This window comes from Prionailurus bengalensis, chromosome E2 (genome assembly GCF_016509475.1).
Source record: "Prionailurus bengalensis isolate Pbe53 chromosome E2, Fcat_Pben_1.1_paternal_pri, whole genome shotgun sequence".
NCBI classification, from domain to species: Eukaryota; Metazoa; Chordata; class Mammalia; order Carnivora; family Felidae; genus Prionailurus; species Prionailurus bengalensis.
In genome coordinates, this window is record NC_057352.1 from 57864111 (window position 1) to 57885253 (window position 21143).

The 21143-nt window shown below is 51.7% G+C and overlaps 1 protein-coding gene across 1 annotated transcript in view; it reads left to right on the forward strand.

The window, feature by feature from the left end:
• The first annotated feature begins 684 nt into the window (after nucleotides 1-684).
• Nucleotides 685-21143, forward strand: part of ATP2C2 (ATPase secretory pathway Ca2+ transporting 2) — a 62745-nt gene continuing 42286 nt past the window's right edge. Inside the window, exon 1 of the mRNA XM_043599788.1 lies at nucleotides 685-861. Within this exon, the coding sequence (XP_043455723.1) occupies nucleotides 763-861 (99 nt within the window). The 5' untranslated portion in view covers nucleotides 685-762. The remainder of the gene's footprint in view (nucleotides 862-21143) is intronic.

Here is a 21143-nt window from a genome sequence, read left to right on the forward strand (position 1 = left end):
GGGGGGAGGGGGACCATCTACCCTGCAGTTCAGTCATGTGCCCCGGGAGCCATCTGACTCCAGCAGCTTCCGCGGGATGCTGATGGCACCGCCACCAAGCCCTCCCTCCATCTCACTATGAAGGGCTCTCACGGTGGGCGTTTTACAGATCAGTCAACAAGGCTCTGGACATCTAAGACGCCCGCCCGAGGTCCCAGGGTTAGCGAGCGCAGGAGCCCATTCTGCAGATGAGAAGAAAGGGCTCGAAGATCATCTACGACCACACAGAACCCAAAGGGGGCCCTGGGGTCCTCGAGCCCTCCTCCCCATCCCGGGACGCGCTCCCAGCGCCCTCCCTGGAGGTGAGATCTCAGGCTTCTCCTTCAATTACGGACCGGGAACCGCCACACCCCACATGCCCTGCGGGCTCCGGACCCGGTGACGCAGGGTAAGGCGAGGTCCGGGAATCCGCACTCGCAACCGGCGTTTGCTCGCCCCCCTCCACCCCGTCCCCGGCTGCAGGTGGTTCTCCTGATCTGGCAAGACTGGAGCGGGGCGGGGCGGGGCCAGGTGCGCCCGGGGCGGCCCGCGGCGTAGCTCCGCCCCGGGGGCGGGGCCTCACCTGCGGGGCGGGCAGGTGGGCGGCTACCAGGTAACCCGGGCCTGGCCCGGGAGGCTTGGGCGCGCGCAGCCGGTCGCGGCCACGCCAGGGACCCAGGGACGCGGGCAGGGGCGGCCGGCGGCGGCCGGGAGGCTGGGCGAGGGGCACCCCGCCTGTTCACCATGGTCGAGAGACGCTTCTCTCGGTTCCTGCAGAAGCTCGCCTTCCGGGGCGCGGGCCACCTGTACGAGCCGCTGGAGAGGAGCGAGTTGGAAATCTTGGTGAGTCTGGGCGACCCGGCGCGGGCCGTCCGCCCCGCCGCACCCCACCCTGCCCCGCGCCCCCGCCACTCGCCCTTCCCACCCCGGGCTCTAGAAACAAGCCGTCTTCAGAGCAACGCCAGGTCGCCAGGTCGCGTTGCTACCCCGAGCCGGGCACGCGCCATTTCACCCCCCTCCCCCGCAAAACAGCCCATTTTGTGGATTTGAAAGCGAGGCAGAGGGAGCTTCAGCGGGTCCCTTAAGAGGCACCCGGCCGGCAAACGACCTAGCTGGGCACTCCAGCTAGGTTTCTCCGACTGCAGAGATTTTAAATTCCTGGGTCTCTGCACACAGGCTGCTATATGGATCGCTGGGTTGATTTTTAAGTTACTTGAATTGAAAACAAAAAAACCAAAGCGATGTAAAGAAAACAAAAACATTTGGCGAAAATGTTTTAGCAGTAAGAGTGATAATAATAAATAATAATAATAATAATGGTGAAAATGCTTCCCGCCTCTCCAGCGCGCTTTTGAAATGTACTCGGATGTGTATGTTGACTTTGCAGCCTCTAGGGGACCCTCTAGGATAAATCTACAGGATTATCAGGCCGGGAGCATGGGTGGGGGGAGACTGGGGGTGGGGGGCGGGTAAGGGAGGGGTTACTAGCAGCCGAAATGACAAAAGTATCCAAAAAAGCCCGTGCACTTGGTGAAGCCAGCGTGGGTGGGTGACCCAGGAACTTTCTCCGGAGCTTTGCAAGAGTGTAAGCTTTGCGTCCTGCAAGATAGGAGAGCCGAGAGCGCTGGATTCTTGCAAAAGCATCCTGGGGTCGTTGCACTTTGTTTGTTTGTTTCTTCCTTTCCAGCATAATCAGTCATTTAAGAATAAAATTCCCGAAACAGCGCCCTGGGCGAGCTCAGGAGAATACAACATTGCAGTGGCCTTCTGACTGGGGAAGGGGAGCCTCACAGTTAAATTCACTTCTTCATGGAAGAGATCGGATGAAAAAGCTGGACTTAAGCTATTGGTTTTTCCTCCCAAAGAATGACAGACAACAAGTCCAAACGCTTTGCTTGTATGTTGTTTAAACGTTTGCGCATTTACAAAGTAGCGTGTTGTAAAGGAACCTCCGCGCTCCGCGAGCGTTCTGTGGGAGACCGCAGAGCCGGGTAACTAGCAGTCCTCACATAATCTCTGTCTTTCTGAAGCGACGTGTGGCTTCAGCGTGGATGGGATGGATGTAGGGTTCGGTCGTTTTGCTGAGGTCCGTTTCTCTACCCACGTGCCACGCAGTGAGTCCTGTGAAAGGAGTTGGAGGTGGGTTTGCCGACGCTGTGATTCCTTTTTCTATTTTTTCTTTCTTTCCATGCTTTGGTTTTTTTGCATCAAGCTGGGTGTTTTGCAAACACTCCTGATGTGTAGTTGGTTGTGATTAGGTTTTATAGGCTGTCCAGGTGTGGCTGGTGGCCACGCGGCCAGGTGTGAGGATGATGTAACAAACAGGTGCTGGGGGGGAACTTGATCTCTGCATCAAAGCAGACTTCCTTCCTCCAGATCTTTTCCGAAGGCGCCCCCCGGCCCCGCCAAGGGCGCAACAGGTCTTTAACCTGCCTGTAGGTATGTTGGGGGGCTCACCCACCTGGTTGTGGACCGGGATGTTCTCAGCAGGACCCCGAATGGCGTGTGATGGGTGACCTGGAGGTGGGGAGTGGCGGGGAGGCTGGCGACCCAGGCAGCCGGCGGCAAAGGCTGGCTGAGAAACGGAGGGTCCGGTCTCTCAAGGCGCCCTGTGCAAACCCAGATTACACTAAATGTACATGGGGGTGTGATGAGGGTGGAGGCTGGCAGGCGAGACGGCCTGTTGAGTGCCAGCTCGGCTCAGAGTCTGAAACCTTCTTTGCTCTCACACTTACTCCCCCCGCCCCCGATTTCGAACCCTTTTTTTTTTTTTTTGGCCAAGAAAAATTGAAAAAGAAGCAGAGTGTGCTCACAGCGACCATTTCCACGCGATTGTAACTGTCTTTTATGAGCCCTTGTAGGCAGCGTTCTGGACGGCCGCCGAGCCTCCCAGCCACTTTGCCCTGTCACCTCACCTATGATACTAATTATCACTGAGCACTTCCTGTGCCTTCTTTCGGGTCTCTCTGCACTGAGGTCAGCTTTATTACTATAACCATAAGATAGATGATTGGTTAAGTGTCTGACTGTTGGTTTCGGCGCAGGTCATGATCTCACGGTTTTGTGGGTCCAAGCCCTGCATCGGGCTCTGTGCTGGCAGTGTGGAGCCTGCTTGGAATTCTCTCTCTCCCTCTGCCCCTCTTGCGCTCTCTCGTTCTCTCTGAAAATAAATAAACTTAAAAAAAAATGAGATAGATGAGGACATCGAAACTCACAGGGGGGGCCAGGTGCTAAGGGTTAGGGGTGGAGGAGAAGACGCACACACTCCCAGCTCCCCTGGCGCCCCCTCCTGGTGGGCAGAGATGGGTACCGGGCTGCTTAAGGGCGGGTGGGTAACACCTGGGAGGGAGAGGGATGCTTACTTTCCTATGAGTGGCCAAGATCAGAGTGGCGTGTCGGGAGAGGGACAGCGCTCACAGGGGCTCTGGGCAGAGGGGGGCGAGGTGCAGGGGTTGGTGTGAGAAGGGTGAGGTCGCAGAGGTGAACCACGAAGAGCCTCTGGGCCCTCGTGAAGAGTTTGGGCTGTATCACTAGACAGGGAACCGTTGAAGGGTTTTGAGTCAGCGCATGACGGTCGTTCATTCGTTCACAGATGAGCCAAACATTAGGAGCGCAGCAGAGAAAACACGCGGTCTGGCTCGCGTTGTGACGATATCACCCTTGGGTTGCGGGAAGACAGTGCGCAGGAGGGAGTTCTGAGGCGCGCGCGCACCCACACGCGTACACGTTAGTGTTTCCCAAAATAGAACGAGAGGACTTGTTGAAGAAATGTCCTACAGCCCTCCGGTGTCACCTTAAGTCGTTTGTGCCACAAGGCGGCTTAAGTAAGTATAAGCATAGGGGCGCCTGTGTGGCTCCGTCAGTTCGGCATCCGACTTCGGCTCGGGTCACGATCTCGCAGCTCACCAGTTCGAGCCCACATCGGGCTTTATGCCGACAGCTCAGAGCCTGGAGCCTGCTTCGGATTCTGTGTCCCTCTTTCTGCCCCTCCCCCGCTCACGCTTGCGCGCGCGCTCTCTCTCTCTTAAGAACCAATAAACATTAAAAAAAAGTATAAAACTTGCAGTAAACATAGCTGTGTGCATATGATGTAAGTCAACAAATCAAACGGAGTTTATAATGAAATCATAAAGTACAAATGAAGCGACTGAGGTTTGATGTGACTGATGATGTTTTATTTAAACCCAACCGCTGACGTTGAATGATTGTATCAGTTGTCTGTTGCTGTTTAACAAATGACTCCAAAATGCAGTAGCTTAAAACAACAAGCGATTATCTCGTGGTTCCTGTGGGTCAGAAATCTGGGTGTGGCTCAGCCGGGTGCTCCTGGCTCTGGTCTTTCGTGAGATTGCTGTGCAGTTGTTGGCTGGGGATGTGGTCTCATCTGAAGGCTCATGTTGTGGCAGGGGAAGGATTCCCTTCCAAATTCATTCTTTTTTTTTTTTTAACGTTTATTTATTTTTGAGACAGAGAGAGACACAGCATGAACGGGGGAGGGGCAGAGAGAGAGAGGGAAACACAGAATCGGAAGCAGGCCTCAGGCTCTGAGCCATCAGCCCAGAGCCTGACGCGAGGCTCGAACTCGCGGACTGCGAGATCATGACCTGAGCCGAAGTCGGACGCTCAACCGACTGAGCCACCCGGGTGCCCCCCAAACTCATTCTTGAGGCGGTTTATAGGCCTTGGACTTTTACTCTATGGGCCTGTCCACAGAGCTGCCTCATGGCTCAACAGCTAGCTTGCCCACGAGTGAATGATCCAAGAGAGACTGAAAAAGCAGCCACAAAAGCCTGGAAGCCACAGGCTTTTTATAACCCAACCTTGGAAGTGACATCTTTTTTTTTTTTTTTTTTAACATTTATTTATTTTTGAGAGAGAAAGAGACAGAGCATGAGCAGGGGTAGGGGCAGAGGGAGACACAGCATCTGAAGCAGGCTCCAGGCTCTGAGCTGTCAGCACAGAGCCCGACGCGGGGCTTGAACTCATGATCCGTGAGATCATGACCTGAGCTGAAGTCAGACGCTTAAACGACTGAGCCACCTAGGCACCCCGGAAGTGACATCTTATCACTTCTGCCGTGTTCTGTTCGTTAGAAGTGAGTCTGGGGGCCCCTGTCTGGCTCCGTCAGTAGAATATACGATTCTTGGGGTTGTGAGTTCGAGCCCCACATTGGTGGAGATTACTTAAATAAGTAAAATTAAAAATATATAAAGAATGAGTCTAGGTGTAGCCCATGCTTGAGGTGGGACAGGAGGAGGGGGTTGGATTCCATAAGGGCGTGAATCTCAAGAGGCAGGGGGTAGAGGCTGTCCACCACAACGCTGGAAAGGAGTAGCTTCTTACACGAGATCAGTCACATAAAAACCAGAGCCACGCCTGGGACGTAGTCGGCTCAATAGTTCTCTCTTTTTCTTACTGTTTTCATTAGTCTTGAATTCTAGTCTTGATGTAGGCCCCTTTTCAATTTTGGGTTTGATAATGCCCAGGCTGAGAATGTCCGATCACACGTATGTGTGCAACATGGCATTTAAATCTGTCGAGAGTCTCTTTGCTAGTTTGGGATAGCCAGCCTCTTCCTTAAGCACAAGGGACAGCAAGCAGCCTATGAATGTCTGTTTTCAAGGCTGTCCCGTGGTAACCGTAGAATTGGCCCATGCACTTGAAGGTGAGGTGAGTCTCGGCCAATGGGGGGCGAGAATATCCGTCGCTCTGTGTTGGCTACTATACTTGGTGCTTCTCAACCCTGGCAGGTAGCTATGCCCCCCAGACTGGATTCAGGTCAGGCTCTGCTTACAATGTGGTGACACCACTCCGTGGTTCGGTACTTCTGAGTTGGCTTGTCGATACCGTCTGCTGGGTCATGATTCTGTTCTCCTGCCTGTTTTCCTCTCTGAGCCACTGAGAAACTTTCATCCCTGCGGGGTGTCATGTGACTCTTGTCACCGATGCACACGTGGGCCCTAGTGTGGCATAACAGTGCTTTGTCATCGATTGGCCCCCAATGGTCTCTTTTAAGTAGGGCAATCATTGGAACACATCGTCAAAGTTTGAAAGTTCTTAGAAAACCGTGGGCTCTTGGGAATATGTCTGCAGATCCCATCCTAGAAACTCTGCCCCAAACCCCAATGTCATGAGACTTGTTATTAAGGGTGGCAGATCCCAAATCTCCAGAGCTCCTCAGGGGAAGGGACTAGAAGGCTCGTCGGTGGCTGTCTTCTCTCTGGGTGTATCGGTCCAAATGTCCTGTTCTTGCTAGGATACCAGTCATATTGGATTAAGGCCCATCCGAACGATTTCACTTTAATTTAATCACTTCTTTGAAGGGCCTCCCTCCGAATACAGTCGCCTTCTGAGGTACTGGGGGCTAGAACTCCAACATATGAATTTTGGAGGGACGCAGTTCAGCTCATGACACTATGTTCCTTGTAGAATCTTGAAGGGCATTGGTGGGGAGGGGCTGTGGGCCACAGTGGGAAAATATGTAATCTTCTGTTGAGGTTATAGACACTCTCGAAGTTGTACTATTAACCCCACCCACCTGCCCTACGTCACCGGGTAGAAAATGGGTGGACTGGGTTCTTCCAGCTCCGCCATTTTCCCCTTGACCTTCCATTGGTAGGGAGGGAAAAGAGCCCACCTAATCACTTGTTTGGCCCGCCTTGAAACTCAAGTGCTTGATGGGAAAGAAGGGCTCAGGATAGACTTGAAGCACCTGGAACAAAGGCAGATGCTCCACAGAATCATTCTTGATCTTTCAAACCCTGAAAACCAAACCACCGTGTTAATTCGATCTGGTCATTTCACCCCCTGGCCCCAGGATCCTCCTGTCTGTCTCTCCGTCAGGACTGAGCTTGGGGGTCCTTGTGGGCAGGGGGAAAGAATATGGACCCAGGAGACCACTCTCCACCAGGAGATCATGGTTAGGGCTTGAACTGGGACCGGAAGCCCAGAGTTCCCGCCCGGGGTCCGTTACTTACGGCCACATGAGTTTAAGCGTATTTACTTCATCTCTCCACTTTCAAATGTCCTTGCCTGAAAGTGGGGACATTTGTTGTAAGAATCGGTAAAAGTGTGGGATTCCCTTTCTGCCTTCAAGGTTCCTCGTCAGTGCGTTTCACTGGCTTTCTGTGAAGAAGATGAGATTAGGGAATGTATGCACATACTCAGCACACTTCTTTGCTCACGAGTATGCCCGCCTTCAGGGAATGTAGTCATTAAAAAAGGATCAGAAAATAAAGGTTTAAAACTCTTTGTACATGCCTGGCCCAAAAAGCGATAATTTTTATTAAAACCCTTTGTACAATGCTCAGTTCAAAAGGTGACAGTAATTTTGGGGGCGCCTGGGTGGCTCGGTTGGTTGAGCATCCAACTCTGGATTTTGGCTCAGGTCATGATCTTGCAGTTCATGAGTTCAAGCCCCTTGTCCAGCTCCTCACTGATAGTGCAGAGCCTGCCTGGGAGTCTCTCTCTCTCTCTCTCTCTCTCTCTCTCTCCCTCTCTCTCTGCCCCTCCCTGCTCACACTGTCTCTTTCTCTCTCAAAATAAATAGACTTCAAAAATTTACAAAAGTGATAGTAATTTTTATTTTATTTATTTATTTTTTTAACATTTATTTATTTTTGAGACAGAGAGAGACAGAGCATGAACGGGGGGAGGGGCAGAGAGAGAGGGAGACACAGAACTGGAAGCAGGCTCCAGGCTCTGAGCCATCAGCCCAGAGCCCGACACGGGGCTCGAACTCACGGACTGTGAGATCGTGACCTGAGCTGAAGTCGGACGCTTAACCGACTGAGCCACCCAGGCGCCCCAAAAAAAGTGATAGTAATTTTAAAAAAATATTTATTTTTGAGGGAGAGACAGAGCGTGAGGAGGGGAGGGGCAGAGAGAGAGAGGGAGACACGGAATCCGGAGCGGGCTCCAGGCTCCGAGCTGTCGGCACAGAGCCCGATGCTGGGCTCGAACTCACGAACCGCGAGATCATGACCTGAGCCGCAGTTGGACGCTTAACTGACTGAGCCACCCAGGCGCCCCAAAGCGATAGTTCTTTTTCTGAAGAGTTTCTCACTGTCTTGCAGTCTGACTTGGGTCAAGTGCACGGCCCTGCACCCGGAGAAGTGCTCCGTGGTAGGGGCAGGAAGGACCGGGTACACAGTGCGCGAGGCCCAGCACAAAAGGACAGTGTGGCGGAAACAACCAAGAATTTCAAGATGACGACAGCAGAGCATTGCCTGAAACACACGCCCTCCTGGGCGCGCCCGTGGGGCTGGCCCTGGTGGGGGTCATTGGCATGAAGTCATGAGTGGGACGTGCTAGCAAGTTCTTGCTGTTTGGTGTCCCTCCCTTCAGCCCCCGCGTAGACCATCCTTCTGGCTGTCCCCGCTTTAGTCGATTCTTCCTGTAGGGCAGCTGCTGTCCAGATGCGGTCTGGTCCCAGCGGTCTGAGTCTTTACAAGCCCGTGCGTGGTTCCGATGCTCCCTTGAGCTCCTTGGACAGCTGTCCTCCTGTTTAAAAAGACTGACCCTACCGAGTGGAGTTTATGGTCTGGTGGGGTCGACAGAGAGCTATGAAATACTTCTAGTAGTGAGTATATAATTACAAATTACGAAAAGCCCCATGAAGGAAAGCACATGTAAGGCAGGAGGGGGACACAGCCTGTGTGTGTGTGTAGGTTGTGGGGTGGGTGGCGAATGGTAGGGACTACTGCAACCTGGCTGCAACCCTGGAGACTTCCCGGAGGAGGTGGCAGCCCTTTGGCGAGCTGAGACTTGCACCCAAGCTACTACGGATTGCCCCAAGCCCAGCTGGCCTCCCTCCTCTGGTCTGGGAGGTTCCTGTTGCCCAGGTGGATTCTGCAGTTAGTTTCATTCCCCAGGGTCAGGAGTCCTCTCACTGTCCCCCTCTGTCCTTCTCTCTGCCCCTCCCTCCCCCAAATTCCAGCACCGAAATGCGAGCACGAGGAAATGCCTTCCTGGACCATTGAATTAGGCTAATATTAGTTACTGTTTTTCACTTACCTTTTGTGAACCAAGAGCCTTACACATTTTTCTTTCCTCCCCCTTTCTCCTTTCTAAAGGATTTCTTTCCCCCCCTAAACCACAATAAAAAGGTGCACATTATGAACTTCCTCCTTCTCTGGGCGCTTTTTCTCTCCTCCTCAGCGGGGGGTGGAGGGAGGTACTGTTTGAATCTAATCAGCTGGCAGCAGTCAGAGGCGTGGCCCCTTGCTGTGCAGCCCTGACAGGCTGCGGTCAAGAGCGCTGAAGCCCGCAGCCCAACCCCCCCCTCCCGGGGGGGGGGGGCAAAATGACCCGGAGCCAACTCAGTGTTCTGTACAACGGGGTGTTGTGACGGGGTGAAGGCAATGATTCAGTATGTATAAAGCATTTAGGGCAACCCCTGATCTCAGTAATTATTATTTATATGCCACTACACAAGTGTCTCTTTAAAAACACAGACATAAAATCACACTGTGCACGCCGTCTGCCCGCCCCCCACCCCAGCCTCCCATGCAGTAGATACAGATCAAGAATGTTCTTCTTCGGGGCGCCTGGGTGGCGCAGTCGGTTAAGCGTCCAACTTCAGCCAGGTCACGATCTCGCGGTCCGTGAGTTCGAGCCCCGCGTCAGGCTCTGGGCTGATGGCTCGGAGCCTGGAGCCTGTTTCCGATTCTGTGTCTCCCTCTCTCTCTGCCCCTCCCCCGTTCATGCTCTGTCTCTCTCTGTCCCAAAAATAAATAAAAACGTTAATAAAAATTAAAAAAAAAAAAGAATGTTCTTCTTCAATGGCTGCATAGACATTTTTATTTCACCCGCCCCCGACTGATGGGCATTTGGGTGGTTCCCCCCGCCTTTTCTTTTTAATTTTTAGAAGAATGTCCCAGTGAACATCTACGGGTGCACCGTGCTGTGTTGAATCCTTATAAAAAATCCCTGCAGAAATCTGAGGTTTAGGAAGCGAGGCACCTTCCCCGGGGTCACGTGGCCGTCCCAGGAATTTGGACCCGCGTCAGGTGTAGGGGATGCTTGAGTTCTCCTGACGTCCTCCAGCCCACGTTTCTCTTCCATAAAGTTACTGCTGTCCTCGCCGTGATTAGTAAGTGTTTCATGGAGGGTCGTGTCGAGGCTGTTTCTCATACCTTTCCACTCTGGTGTTAGCATCTGTGGGGGGTCCCTGCCCAGATCGATGACGCCTCCAAGAGGAGCTGATCTGCTAGTTCTGTCCCTCGCTCATTGATCCCTTGGTGTTCAGGCCGGAGGGAGCGCTGCCCCCCTCGGCGTGCCCATTCATTCATTCATTCCTTCACTCATATCATCATGAATTCCTATTTGACAAGGGGCGCCAACATTCGTTACCATCGTTTTTAGTTTGATGTCCCCGGTCTGGCCAGAAGGAGCATCTGCAGGGTGACTGCTGTGTCCTCTGGATGTTTTTTCCATCGCTCTTGGAGCCCGTCCTCCTTTTCTGGCGTCACAAGAAATTCCAGGCTCATTAGGCGCTTTCCCAGCCCCAGCCCTGGAAGCAGCCATTTCTCCACTCTTTGTAGTGGAAGGAAGGAATTTAGAAATCAGGATCTGAGGGCAGGTGGCTCATGCCCCTGGGGTGTTATGGCTGCCGAGCCCTCCCGGAGGGGTGTGTGTGTGTGTGTGTGTGTGTGTGTGTGTGTGTACACTGTGAGATCAACATTTACTTGTATAGCTCTGTCTGTGTGTACTATATATATAGAGAGAGATAGATGTAGATATATTCCTATATACCCTAACCACGTGGATATATATATCTCCGTACCCTAACCTTATATATATATCCCTATATACCCTAATCTCTCTCTCTATATCCCTGTATACCCTGACCACATATATATATATCTCCATACTCTAACCCCAATCCCTATATACCCTAACCCTTTATACCCAAACCCTATATATATATCCCTATATACCCTAATCTCTCTCTCTATATCCCTATACACCGTGACCACATAGATATATATATCTCCATACCCTAACCCTATATATATATATATATATATATATATATATATATCCGTATATACCCTAACAACATATATACATATATTTCCATACCCTAACCCTATATATATATATCCCTATATAACCTAATCTCTCTCTATATATCCCTATATACCCTAACCTATACACCCTAACGCTATATAATATACCCTATATACCCTAATCTCTCTCTGTATATATCCCTATATACCCTGATCTCATACACACACACAGACACACACACACACACACACACACATATATATATATATATCCATACCCTAACCCCAATCCCTATATACCCTAACCCTTTATACCCTAACCCTATATATATCCCTATATACCCTGACCACATAGATATATATATCTCCATACCCTAACCATATATATATATATATATATATATATATATATATATATTCCTATATACCCTAACCCTTTATACCCTAACCCTATATATATATCCCGATATAACCTAATCTCTCTCTATATATCCCTATATACCCTAACCTATACACCCTAGCCCTATATAATATACCCTATATACCCTAATCTCTCTATATATATCCCTATATACCCTGATCATATATATATATATATATATATGTATGTATATATCCATACCCTAACCCCAATCCCTATATACCCTAACCCTTTATACCCTAACCCTATATACCCTAATCTCTCTATATATCCCTATATACCCTAATCCTTTATACCCTAACCCTATATATATATCCCTATATACCCTAATCTCTCTCTCTCTATCCCTATATACCCTGACCACATAGATATATATATTTCCATTCCCTAACCATATATATATATATATATATACACACACACACACACATATATATATCCCTATATACCCTAACCCTTTATACCCTAATCCTATATATATATCCCTATATACCTTAGCCCTATATATATATATCCCTATGTACCCTAATTCTTTATACCCTAACCCTATATATATATATATATATATATATATCCTTATATACCCTAATCTCTCTCTCTATATCCCTCTATACCCTGACCATAAACAAATAAATAAGTAAATAAGTCCATAGATCCCATCCAATCCCGTGAATACCCCGGGGTTGGTGCCCCTCCATGTTCCTAACTCCTGACACCAGTGAGAGTGGTCGTGTCGACTTACTGCCTAATCGCCCTGCCTGCACCCAGTCTCCTCACCTTCCCGCCGCCCCCGCCCCCCGCCCCGGTTGTGTCGGCCACCGCCCGGCTTGGGGTCTCCTCATTTGGTCCCTGACTGCACTAGCCATCCTCGCAAAAGCGGCATCTCATTTTTGTCCCGTCGGTCGTGCTTTGTTGTCTGGGGTGACACCACCGTCTCACACGCACCGCAAACCCTGCCTAGGCGTACTCCCAGGGCCTGGAACACACATCTGAAACCCATGGCGACCTAAGGCTGGAAATGGAGAAGCCCCGCGTCAGCAGTCCCATCCAGTGCGTGGGGCTCGTTCCCGTCTCACAGAGGAGACAAGCTCAGAGAAGGCAAGGGCCGGGCTGAGGGTTGCACAGCAGGTTGCGGGGGAAGTGGGGCCCCCCCCCCGATCAGTGAATCTCGGTGAGTCGAGTCGGGGGCCAGGCAGCGGTCCCTCCGCCCAGTTGGCTGATTTAGGGTTGTTTCCCACTAACATCCAAGAGTACTGGGCAGGCCCCGTGGGGTTACCAGCCTCCCTTTGCTCTGTGCACCCCAGGGGGTTGCCCTCCCCACCCTCCAGCGCGTCTGCTAGGTCTTGGGTTCCCCGGGTTCCTGTCCTTTCGCTAGGAAGCCCCCTTCCTTCCTGCACGGGCTCTGCCCCTCTCAGGCTTGGTCTGCAGGCTTTTCCCCCTTTGAATCAGCAGCCTATGCAGGTGACTCATGCTTCAGGAGGCGACAAAAGGGAGGCTCTCTGGGAGGCCCTTGCTGGCTGCTTCTGTCCTCCAGCCGCCCCGCCCCAAGGACAACCAGCCTGTTTCTATTCCCTTCCTGTCCTACCCAGGCTAGCTGCTTACGCCCAGTCTCGTGCACCTTTTTGCCTTCTCTTGTTAGTGGCACCACCCCTTGGGCAAACCGCCTGGCAGGGGCCCCTATAACCCAAGGCAGGTGTGCCTACGAGCCCGCATTTCCCTTCTGGGTGTGTTCCCCGGAGAGACGAGGGCTCACGCCCACTCAAAGACCTACACACGATAGCATGGCTCGCGGAAGGCGTTGTGTGTGAAGGCCAGACCAGACGCACCCGACATGCCCAGCCACGTGCAAATGGTTAAGTGAATTGCGGCCCGTCTGGGCCACGGAATACTTGAAATAGGACCGGCCATCTAAAGACGATGCGTGACAGTTTTGTTTTTGATTTTAATCCCCGTCGTACGTGCGGGGAGAAACACGGGCGAGTCTCACCGCAGTAACATTGGGTGAGAGGGGCCAGACACAGGAGGACAGCTGTATGGTTTGTGTTCATTTACGTGGGGCTCCAAAATACAACAAATCCACGCTGGGGGAGATCGAAACGTTGCTCATTTTTTGAGGAGCTATGAACCGAGAGCGGGCACGGGGCAGCCTTCTGGCTGCTAAAGAGATTCTCCGCGGCGTCGGCACGGGGTCCCCGGGGGAACCTGTCTGCGAGAATGCATTCCGGTGCACACTCCCTAACTGTGCACCCGACTGCGTACAGGACATACTTCAATATATGGTTAATGTTGTCCATACAGGTAAATAAAAAGCTTTCACAGTCTGATTTTTTAAACAATGTTTTAAATGTTTTTATTTATTTTTGAGAGAGAGAGACAAAGCATGAGCGGGGGAGGGGCAGAGAGAGAGGGAGACCCAGAAGCCGAAGCAGCTCCAGGCTCCGAGCCATCAGCACAAAGCCCAACGCGGGGCTTGAACTCACGAACCGCGAGATCATGACCTGAGGCTGAAGTTAGACGCTCAGCCAACTGAGCCGTGCAGCCTCCCCTTGACCGGTCCTTTGTTAACGGACATGGGGGTTGTTTCCAATAGTTGGCTTTTGTAAACACTAGTGCAGTGGGTGACTTGGAAGAGATACGATCCTGCAGTAAATAGGTCTGCAAAAGAAAGTGCTAGAATGGGTCAGCTTTAGGCTTGATGTTGCCACGTGGCCTTCCGCGAGGGCTTGCCTGCCTTCCCGAGGATGAAAACTCGCTCCCCCAGCCCCGCAAGCCGCAAACTTCTTGAACCTGACCTCGCAGACAGGTGAAGACCGGCTGTGGCCATTTTCACACGCGCTCTGGTTTTCAGCGAGTTTGATTATCCTTTTACATATCAGTTACTTATCGATCGCCTTCTTTCCACGAACTCTTAGCGTCTCTCTTCCGTCCATTTTTGAAAACCATGGGCCGATGGTCTCTTTCCTTGTTCGTGAGTACACGCTCCTCGTTCGCTCGGGGGGGCCATTCACCGTCAGGGTCACGAGCTGCAGGTGTCTCCCCGGTGCGGTGCTTGTCTTTAGACTTCGCGTGCCGCGCTTTCTGCAAAAGACAGCCCCGTTGTTACGCGGTGAGTTTATCAAGCTTTTTCGTTCGTGGCATCTGGCTTTGTCTTGTGCTCAGAAAGTCCTTTTCCCGCTGAGATTAAAAAAGAACAAATGTAGGCCGTGATTTCTTCCGGTACTTTCGCGGTTTCTCTTTGTCCTAATTGTCCTCCTTTTAAAACAAAGCGGCTGGTGTCATTCGTCAGTTGAGGGCGAGGACTGTATCTGCTTTCCCGGGGTACCAGGCCTGGTTTCCTGCACAGCGCAAGAAGTTGGGGACTGGATGAGGGACCGACAAGGGCTCGTTTGACGAGCGGAGACAGCACGGGACGCAGGCCGGCCGCACTGGCTGTGGCACAGGACATTTGCTCTGCCATCGCCAAGGGGAAGTCTGCAGCATTGCCTGCAGACAATGCATTTTTACAGGACCCCGGTGGTTCTCCAACTGTGGAGTGCCTCACTGTCCCCTCAAGGGACCGCTAACCCATGGATTGCAGGGTTCCTGCCCAGAGCTTCTGAGCCGTGAGATGTGGGATGGGCCCTGAGAACCTGCCTTTCTAGTGCGTCCCAGGTGACGCTGGGCTGAGGACCCCTCGGCGAGAACCACCAGGCTGAGGCATAACCAGATAGTTCACAGATGCCTTAGGAGAGACTGTCGCAGAAGTCTTGGAAAGAAGGAAGCTTTTGCATTGAGTTGGGGTCCTTTGCCCCTCATCTCCAGTGTCCCCTCCGTAATGACCCTGCCTGATCGTCCTTGGGTTACCGTGACCCTTACGTTGCTCCTCTCCAAGTGCCTTGATCCCAATAAGGCATCCACCCACACTATGAGACTCATCTTTCTCTTTTTTAATTTATTTAGAGAGAGACAGACACAGCATGGGTGGGGGAGGGGCACAGAGAGAATCCCAGGCAGGCTCCGCCCTGTCAGCGCAGAGCCCGGTGCGAGGCTCGAACCCATGAACAGTGAGAGCACGCCCGGAGCCGAAATCGAGTCGGAGGCTTGACCGACTGAGCCCCCCGGGCGCCCCTACAATGAGAGTCTAGAGGAGTCAGGGCTGTGTGGTTCACTGGGCCCCTGACTTCCTCTGCGGCCCCGGCCCTCCTTCTGGGACCCTTCCGAGTCACGCTCTGTCCCTTCGAGTCCCCCAAACGCACCACGTGCTCTGCTGGGCACCTTGCCAACTGTCCTTCTTGAGCCCAGCCTGTCCCTCTCCGCTTCCGGGGAACTCACTCCTGCCATCTGCTTCGAGGAGGCTTTTACTCACGACTCCCGAGCCCCACCCCTCCTCAGAATCGCACCGCTGCCCGTCTCCTCTCTAGAGTGAGGTGTCCCCATCATGGCCCTGCCACCTGGGCCACGGGTGTCTCTCGGCCTGTTCCTTCCCGCTGTTCCCAGATTTGCAGACACCGCGTTGCATTCGCATTGTAGATAGAGAGTAATTTTTTCGCGGGCGTGTGTCTTCATGCAGCAGTCGGCGAGCTCCCGATGTATATGTTCCCTTCCGCTTTCTGGGTCCCAGGCACTGCCCTTGGGGACCCGTGTCTGGTTTCCTGTTACCACCACCCCCCCCCCCGGGGAAACTTACAAGCCTCTGCTCTTAGAACCCTCACTTTCCAGAGGGGGAAACCAAGGCATGGGGGAGGTTTTGCACCAACGTGTTGAAGAAATAAAGGTCTAAGGAATGTTTAAAGAAACAGGGAAGCAATCACTCGGGTCTAACTCCCTGAGGGTTTGCGACAAACCGAGTCCCCCGGGGCTGGACGGGAAGGCAGAGAAAGCCTGGCTTCTGGCTCAGGGAGGCTGGCCCACCCTCCAGGTGCCACGCATGCACTTGATCCGCAGTGAGCTCACGTTGTCAGCCGACTCAGCTGTCAGCGAGTGTCCTGTTTGCCCCTGGTGGCTGCTTTGGAAGCCACCGCTACGTTAAATATCCGCTCCGAGCCGTCTCTGCTTAGTGAAAACACTCAAAGTCCGAACGTTCCAGACCCTTTCCTTAGGGGCTTGGGAGGCCCCGTGCCTGGCAGGCGGCTCTGTGTACTGTGGGCAAACAATACTTCGGAGGTCACAAAGGGAGGTCACCTGTTGCATGATCCTGTTTATGTGAAATATGCACAACAGGTAAATCCGTAGAGACAGCAGAGTGGTGGCAGCCGGGGGGGTGGAGGGGACTCACTGACAGTGGCCACAGGTCTCGGGGGAATGAAAAGGTCTTGGAGCTAGAAGGAGCTGGTGGCCGCATAACACGGGAGAGGCACTAAATGCCACAGAATTGTTAGAGGGTTAGTTTTAGGGGCGCCTGGGGGGCTCCGTCGGTTAAGCGTCCCACTCCGGCTCAGGTCACGATCTCGCGGTTTGTGAGTTCGAACCCCGTGGCGGGCTCTGGTGCTGACAGCTCGGAGCCTGGAGCCTGCTTCGGATCCTGTGTCTCCCTCTCTCTCTGACCCTCCCCTGCTCCCTCTGTCTCTCCCTCTCTCCCTCTCTCCCTCTCTCTCAAAATTAAATAAACATGAAAAAAAAAAGTTTTATGTAATGTGAGTTTCGTCTTAATTTTAAAAAGAGAATAAAGGAGAAGGGAGAGGTGGCCCCCCACATCAGGCTTGACAGGAAGCGGTGCCCAGAGGGCACCTGACCTCCATCAGGATGTGCCACTGTCGAGACGAGGGGCACACGCTGGGATCCTCACCCGATGGATGTGTGTGAGCTTGTGTTCCGGAGGGAGCAGGCGGGCCACCTGCCAGCGTCCCAGGGCAGAAGCCACCCACACGCGAGTAGGGCACGGGGTCCACGGGCTCAGCCCCCGGATCCAAGGGCTCCGCTTTATGAAACGGACAACCTTGCAGTGAGACAGGCTGAGCCCTCGCCGGTGGTGTTTCGGGTCCCTCGGGACATGGGAGGGGCTTGGGAAGGGCGGCGGAAGTGGGTTGAAAGTGGGAGGTGAGAAGGTGGGGGCGGTGAGTGTTAACCACCCCTTCCTAAGCTTGACCGTGGCGGATGAGAGAAGAGAGTGCAGGCGTCTCCGATGAAGAGCCCAGGAGGGAGGCGGGTCTGGGCTGTACTGAGCCCTTGACACGCAGCCCCTTGCCCGACTCGACGAAAGCCCCGCGAGGCCCGTATCATACCCCCATTTTGCAGACGCTGACGTTGTGATCAGGGAAGCGGCCACTTGCCCGCGGCGACACGCTGGCAGGCGGGCCCGGGGCCGTGTCCTGGGCGACACCGTGATGAGGGCAAACGGAGGCTTGTGGCCGAGAGCAGGCGTCCAGTCGTCCGTCCAGTGGCGTCGAGGGCACGTGCGTCTCGATTGGTGTCCTCATCTGGTCTGGGGGGACGTCAGGACAGAGTGATGCTTCTGTGTCTCACGCAGGGGTCACTCCCTCTGTGCTGCTGAGGTTTTGTGCCCCATCAGTCCTTGCGTGTCCTGTGTGTGGGGGACCCCACCCAGCCGGTGCCAGTCGCTCCCCTGTCCCCCCAGTGATGACAACCAAACACGTCTCCAGAGCTGCCCCTGGATGACAACGCCTGCTTTAAAATACATCATGGTGGGGGCGCCTGGGGGGCTCAGTCGGTTGAGCGTCCAAGTTCGCTCAGGTCACCATCTCACGATCTGTGAGTTCGAGCCCCGCGTCGGGCTCTGTGCTGACGGCTCGGAGCCTGGAACCTGCTTCGGATTCTGGGTCTCCCCCTCTCTCTGCCCCTCTCCTTGTGCTCTGTCTCTCTCTCAAAAAGAAATAAACATTAACAATTTTTTTTTAAGAAAAAAATAAAAGTACAGTGTGGTGTTTTATCCGGAGAGCCACTGGAATCCGATGTTTCAAGCCTGGTGCGTGCGTGCGGGGCGGGTCTCCGGAAAGCTCCCGACAAGCAGGGGCGCCCGTGGAATGTGATCACTGCTGCGCTTTTTGGTCACGGCACAAGTGAGAACAATCCCCGGAAGTGGATGTGGTTGGCAGATCGTTTCTTTCTTTCTTTCTTTTTAAAAGTGTTTATTTATTTTGGTGGGGGACGGGGCGGGGTGGGGCAGAGAGAGAGGGAGACACGGAATCCGAAGCAGGCTCCAGGCTCTGAGCCGTCAGCACAGAGCCCAACGCGGGGCTCAAACTCACGAACCGAGAGATCACGACCTGAGCCGAAGTCAAACGGTTCACCGACTGAGCCCCCGGGCGCCCCTTTGCAGAACATTTCTTTTTTTTTTTTTTTCAGTATATGAAGTTTATTGTCAAATTGGTTTCCATACAACACCCAGTGCTCATCCCAAAAGGTGCCCTCCTCAATACCCATCACCCACCCTCCCCTCCCTCCCACCCCCCATCAGCCCTCAGTTTGTTCTCAGTTTTTAAGAGTCTCTTATGCTTTGGCTCTCTCCCACTCTAACCTCTTTTTTTTTCCCTTCCCCTCCCCCATGGGTTTCTGTTAAGTTTCTCAGGATCTACATGAGAGTGAAACCATATGGTATCTGTCTTTCTCTGTATGGCTTATTTCACTTAGCATCACACTCTCCAGTTCCATCCACGTTGCCACAAAGGGCCATATTTCGTTCTTTCTCATTGCCACGTAGTATTCCATTGTGTATATAAACCACAATTTCTTTATCCATTCATCAGTTGATGGACATTTAGGCTCTTTCCATAATTTGGCTATTGTTGAGAGTGCTGCTGTAAACATTGGGGTAGGTGTCCCTATGCATCAGTACTCCTGTATCCCTTGGGTAAATTCCTAGCAGTGCTATTGCTGGGTCATAGGGTAGGTCTATTTTTAATTTTCTGAGGAACCTCCACACTGTTTTCCAGAGCGGCTGCACCAATTTGCATTCCCACCAACAGTGCAAGAGGGTTCCCGTTTCTCCACATCCTCTCCAGGATCTATAGTCTCCTGATTTGTTCATTTTGGCCACTCTGACTGGCGTGAGGTGATATCTGAGTGTGGTTTTGATTTGTATTTCCCTGAAGAGGAGCGATGTTGAGCATCTTTTCATGTGCCTGTTGGCCCTCCGGATGTCTTCTTTAGAGGAGTGTCTATTCATGTTTTCTGCCCATTTCTTCACTGGGTTATTTGTTTTTTGGGTGTGGAGTTTGGTGAGCTCTTTATAGATTTTGGATACTAGCCCTTTGTCCGATATGTCATTTGCAAATATCTTTTCCCATTCCATTGGTTGCCTTTTCGTTTTGTTGGTGTTTCCTTTGCTGTGCAGAAGCTTTTTATCTTCATAAGGTCCCAGTAGTTCATTTTTGCTTTTAATTCTCTTGCCTTTGGGGATGTGTCGAGTAAGAGATTGCTACGGCTGAGGTCAGAGAGGTCTTTTCCTGCTTTCTCCTCTAGGGTTTTGATGGTTTCCTGTCTCACATTCAGGTCCTTTATCCATTTTGAGTTTTTTTGTGTGAATGGTGTGAGACAGTGGTCTAGTTTCAACCTTCTGCATGTTGCTGTCCAGTTCTCCCAGCACCATTTGTTAAAGAGACTGTCTTTTTTCCATTGGATGTTCTTTCCTGCTTTGTCAAAGATGAGTTGGCCATACGTTTGTGGGTCTAGTTCTGGGGTTTCTATTCTATTCCATTGGTCTATGTGTCTGTTTTTGTGCCAATACCATGCTGTCTTGATGATGACAGCTTTGTAGTAGAGGCTAAAGTCTGGGATTGTGATGCCTCCTGCTTTGGTCTTCTTCAAAATTCCTTTGGCTATTCGGGGCCTTTTGTGGTTCCATATGGATTTTAGGATTGCTTGTTCTAGTTTCGAGAAGAATGCTGGTGCACTTTTGATTGGGATTGCATTGAATGTGTAGATAGCTTTGGGTAGTATTGACGTTTTGACAATATTTATTCTTCCAATCCATGAGCAGGGAATGTTTTTCCATTTCTTTATATCTTCTTCAATTACCTTCATAAGCTTTCTATAGTTTTCAGCATGCAGATCTTTTACATCTTTGGTTAGATTTATTCCTAGGTATTTTATGCTTCTTGGTGCAATTGTGAATGGGATCAGTTTCTTTGTTTGTCTTTCTGTTGCTTCATTGTTAGTGTATAAGAATGCAACTGATTTCTGTACATTGATTTTGTATCCTGCAACTTTGCTGAATTCCTGTATCAGTTCTAGCAGACTTTTGGTGGAGTCTATCGGATTTTCCATGTATAATATCATGTCATCTGCAAAAAGCGAAAGCTTGACTTCATCTTTGCCAATTTGGATGCCTTTGATTTCCTTTTGTGGTCTGATTGCTGATGCTAGAACTTCGAACACTATGTTAAACAACAGCGGTGAGAGTGGGCATCCCTGTCGTGTTCCTGACCTCAGGGAAAAAGCTCTCAGTTTTTCCCCATCGAGGATGATGTTAGCTGTGGGCTTTTCTTAAATGGCTTTTATGATGTTTAAGCATGTTCCTTCTATCCCGACTTTCTCAAGGGTTTTTATTAAGAAAGGGTGCTGAATTTTGTCAAAGGCCTTTTCTGCATCGATTGACAGGATCATATGGTTCTTCTCTTTTCTTTTATTAATGTGATGTATCACGTTGATTGATTTGCGAACGTTGAACCAGCCCTGCATCCCAGGAATGAATCCCACTTGATCATGGTGAATACTTCTTTTTATATGCCGTTGAATTCGATTTGCTAGTATCTTAT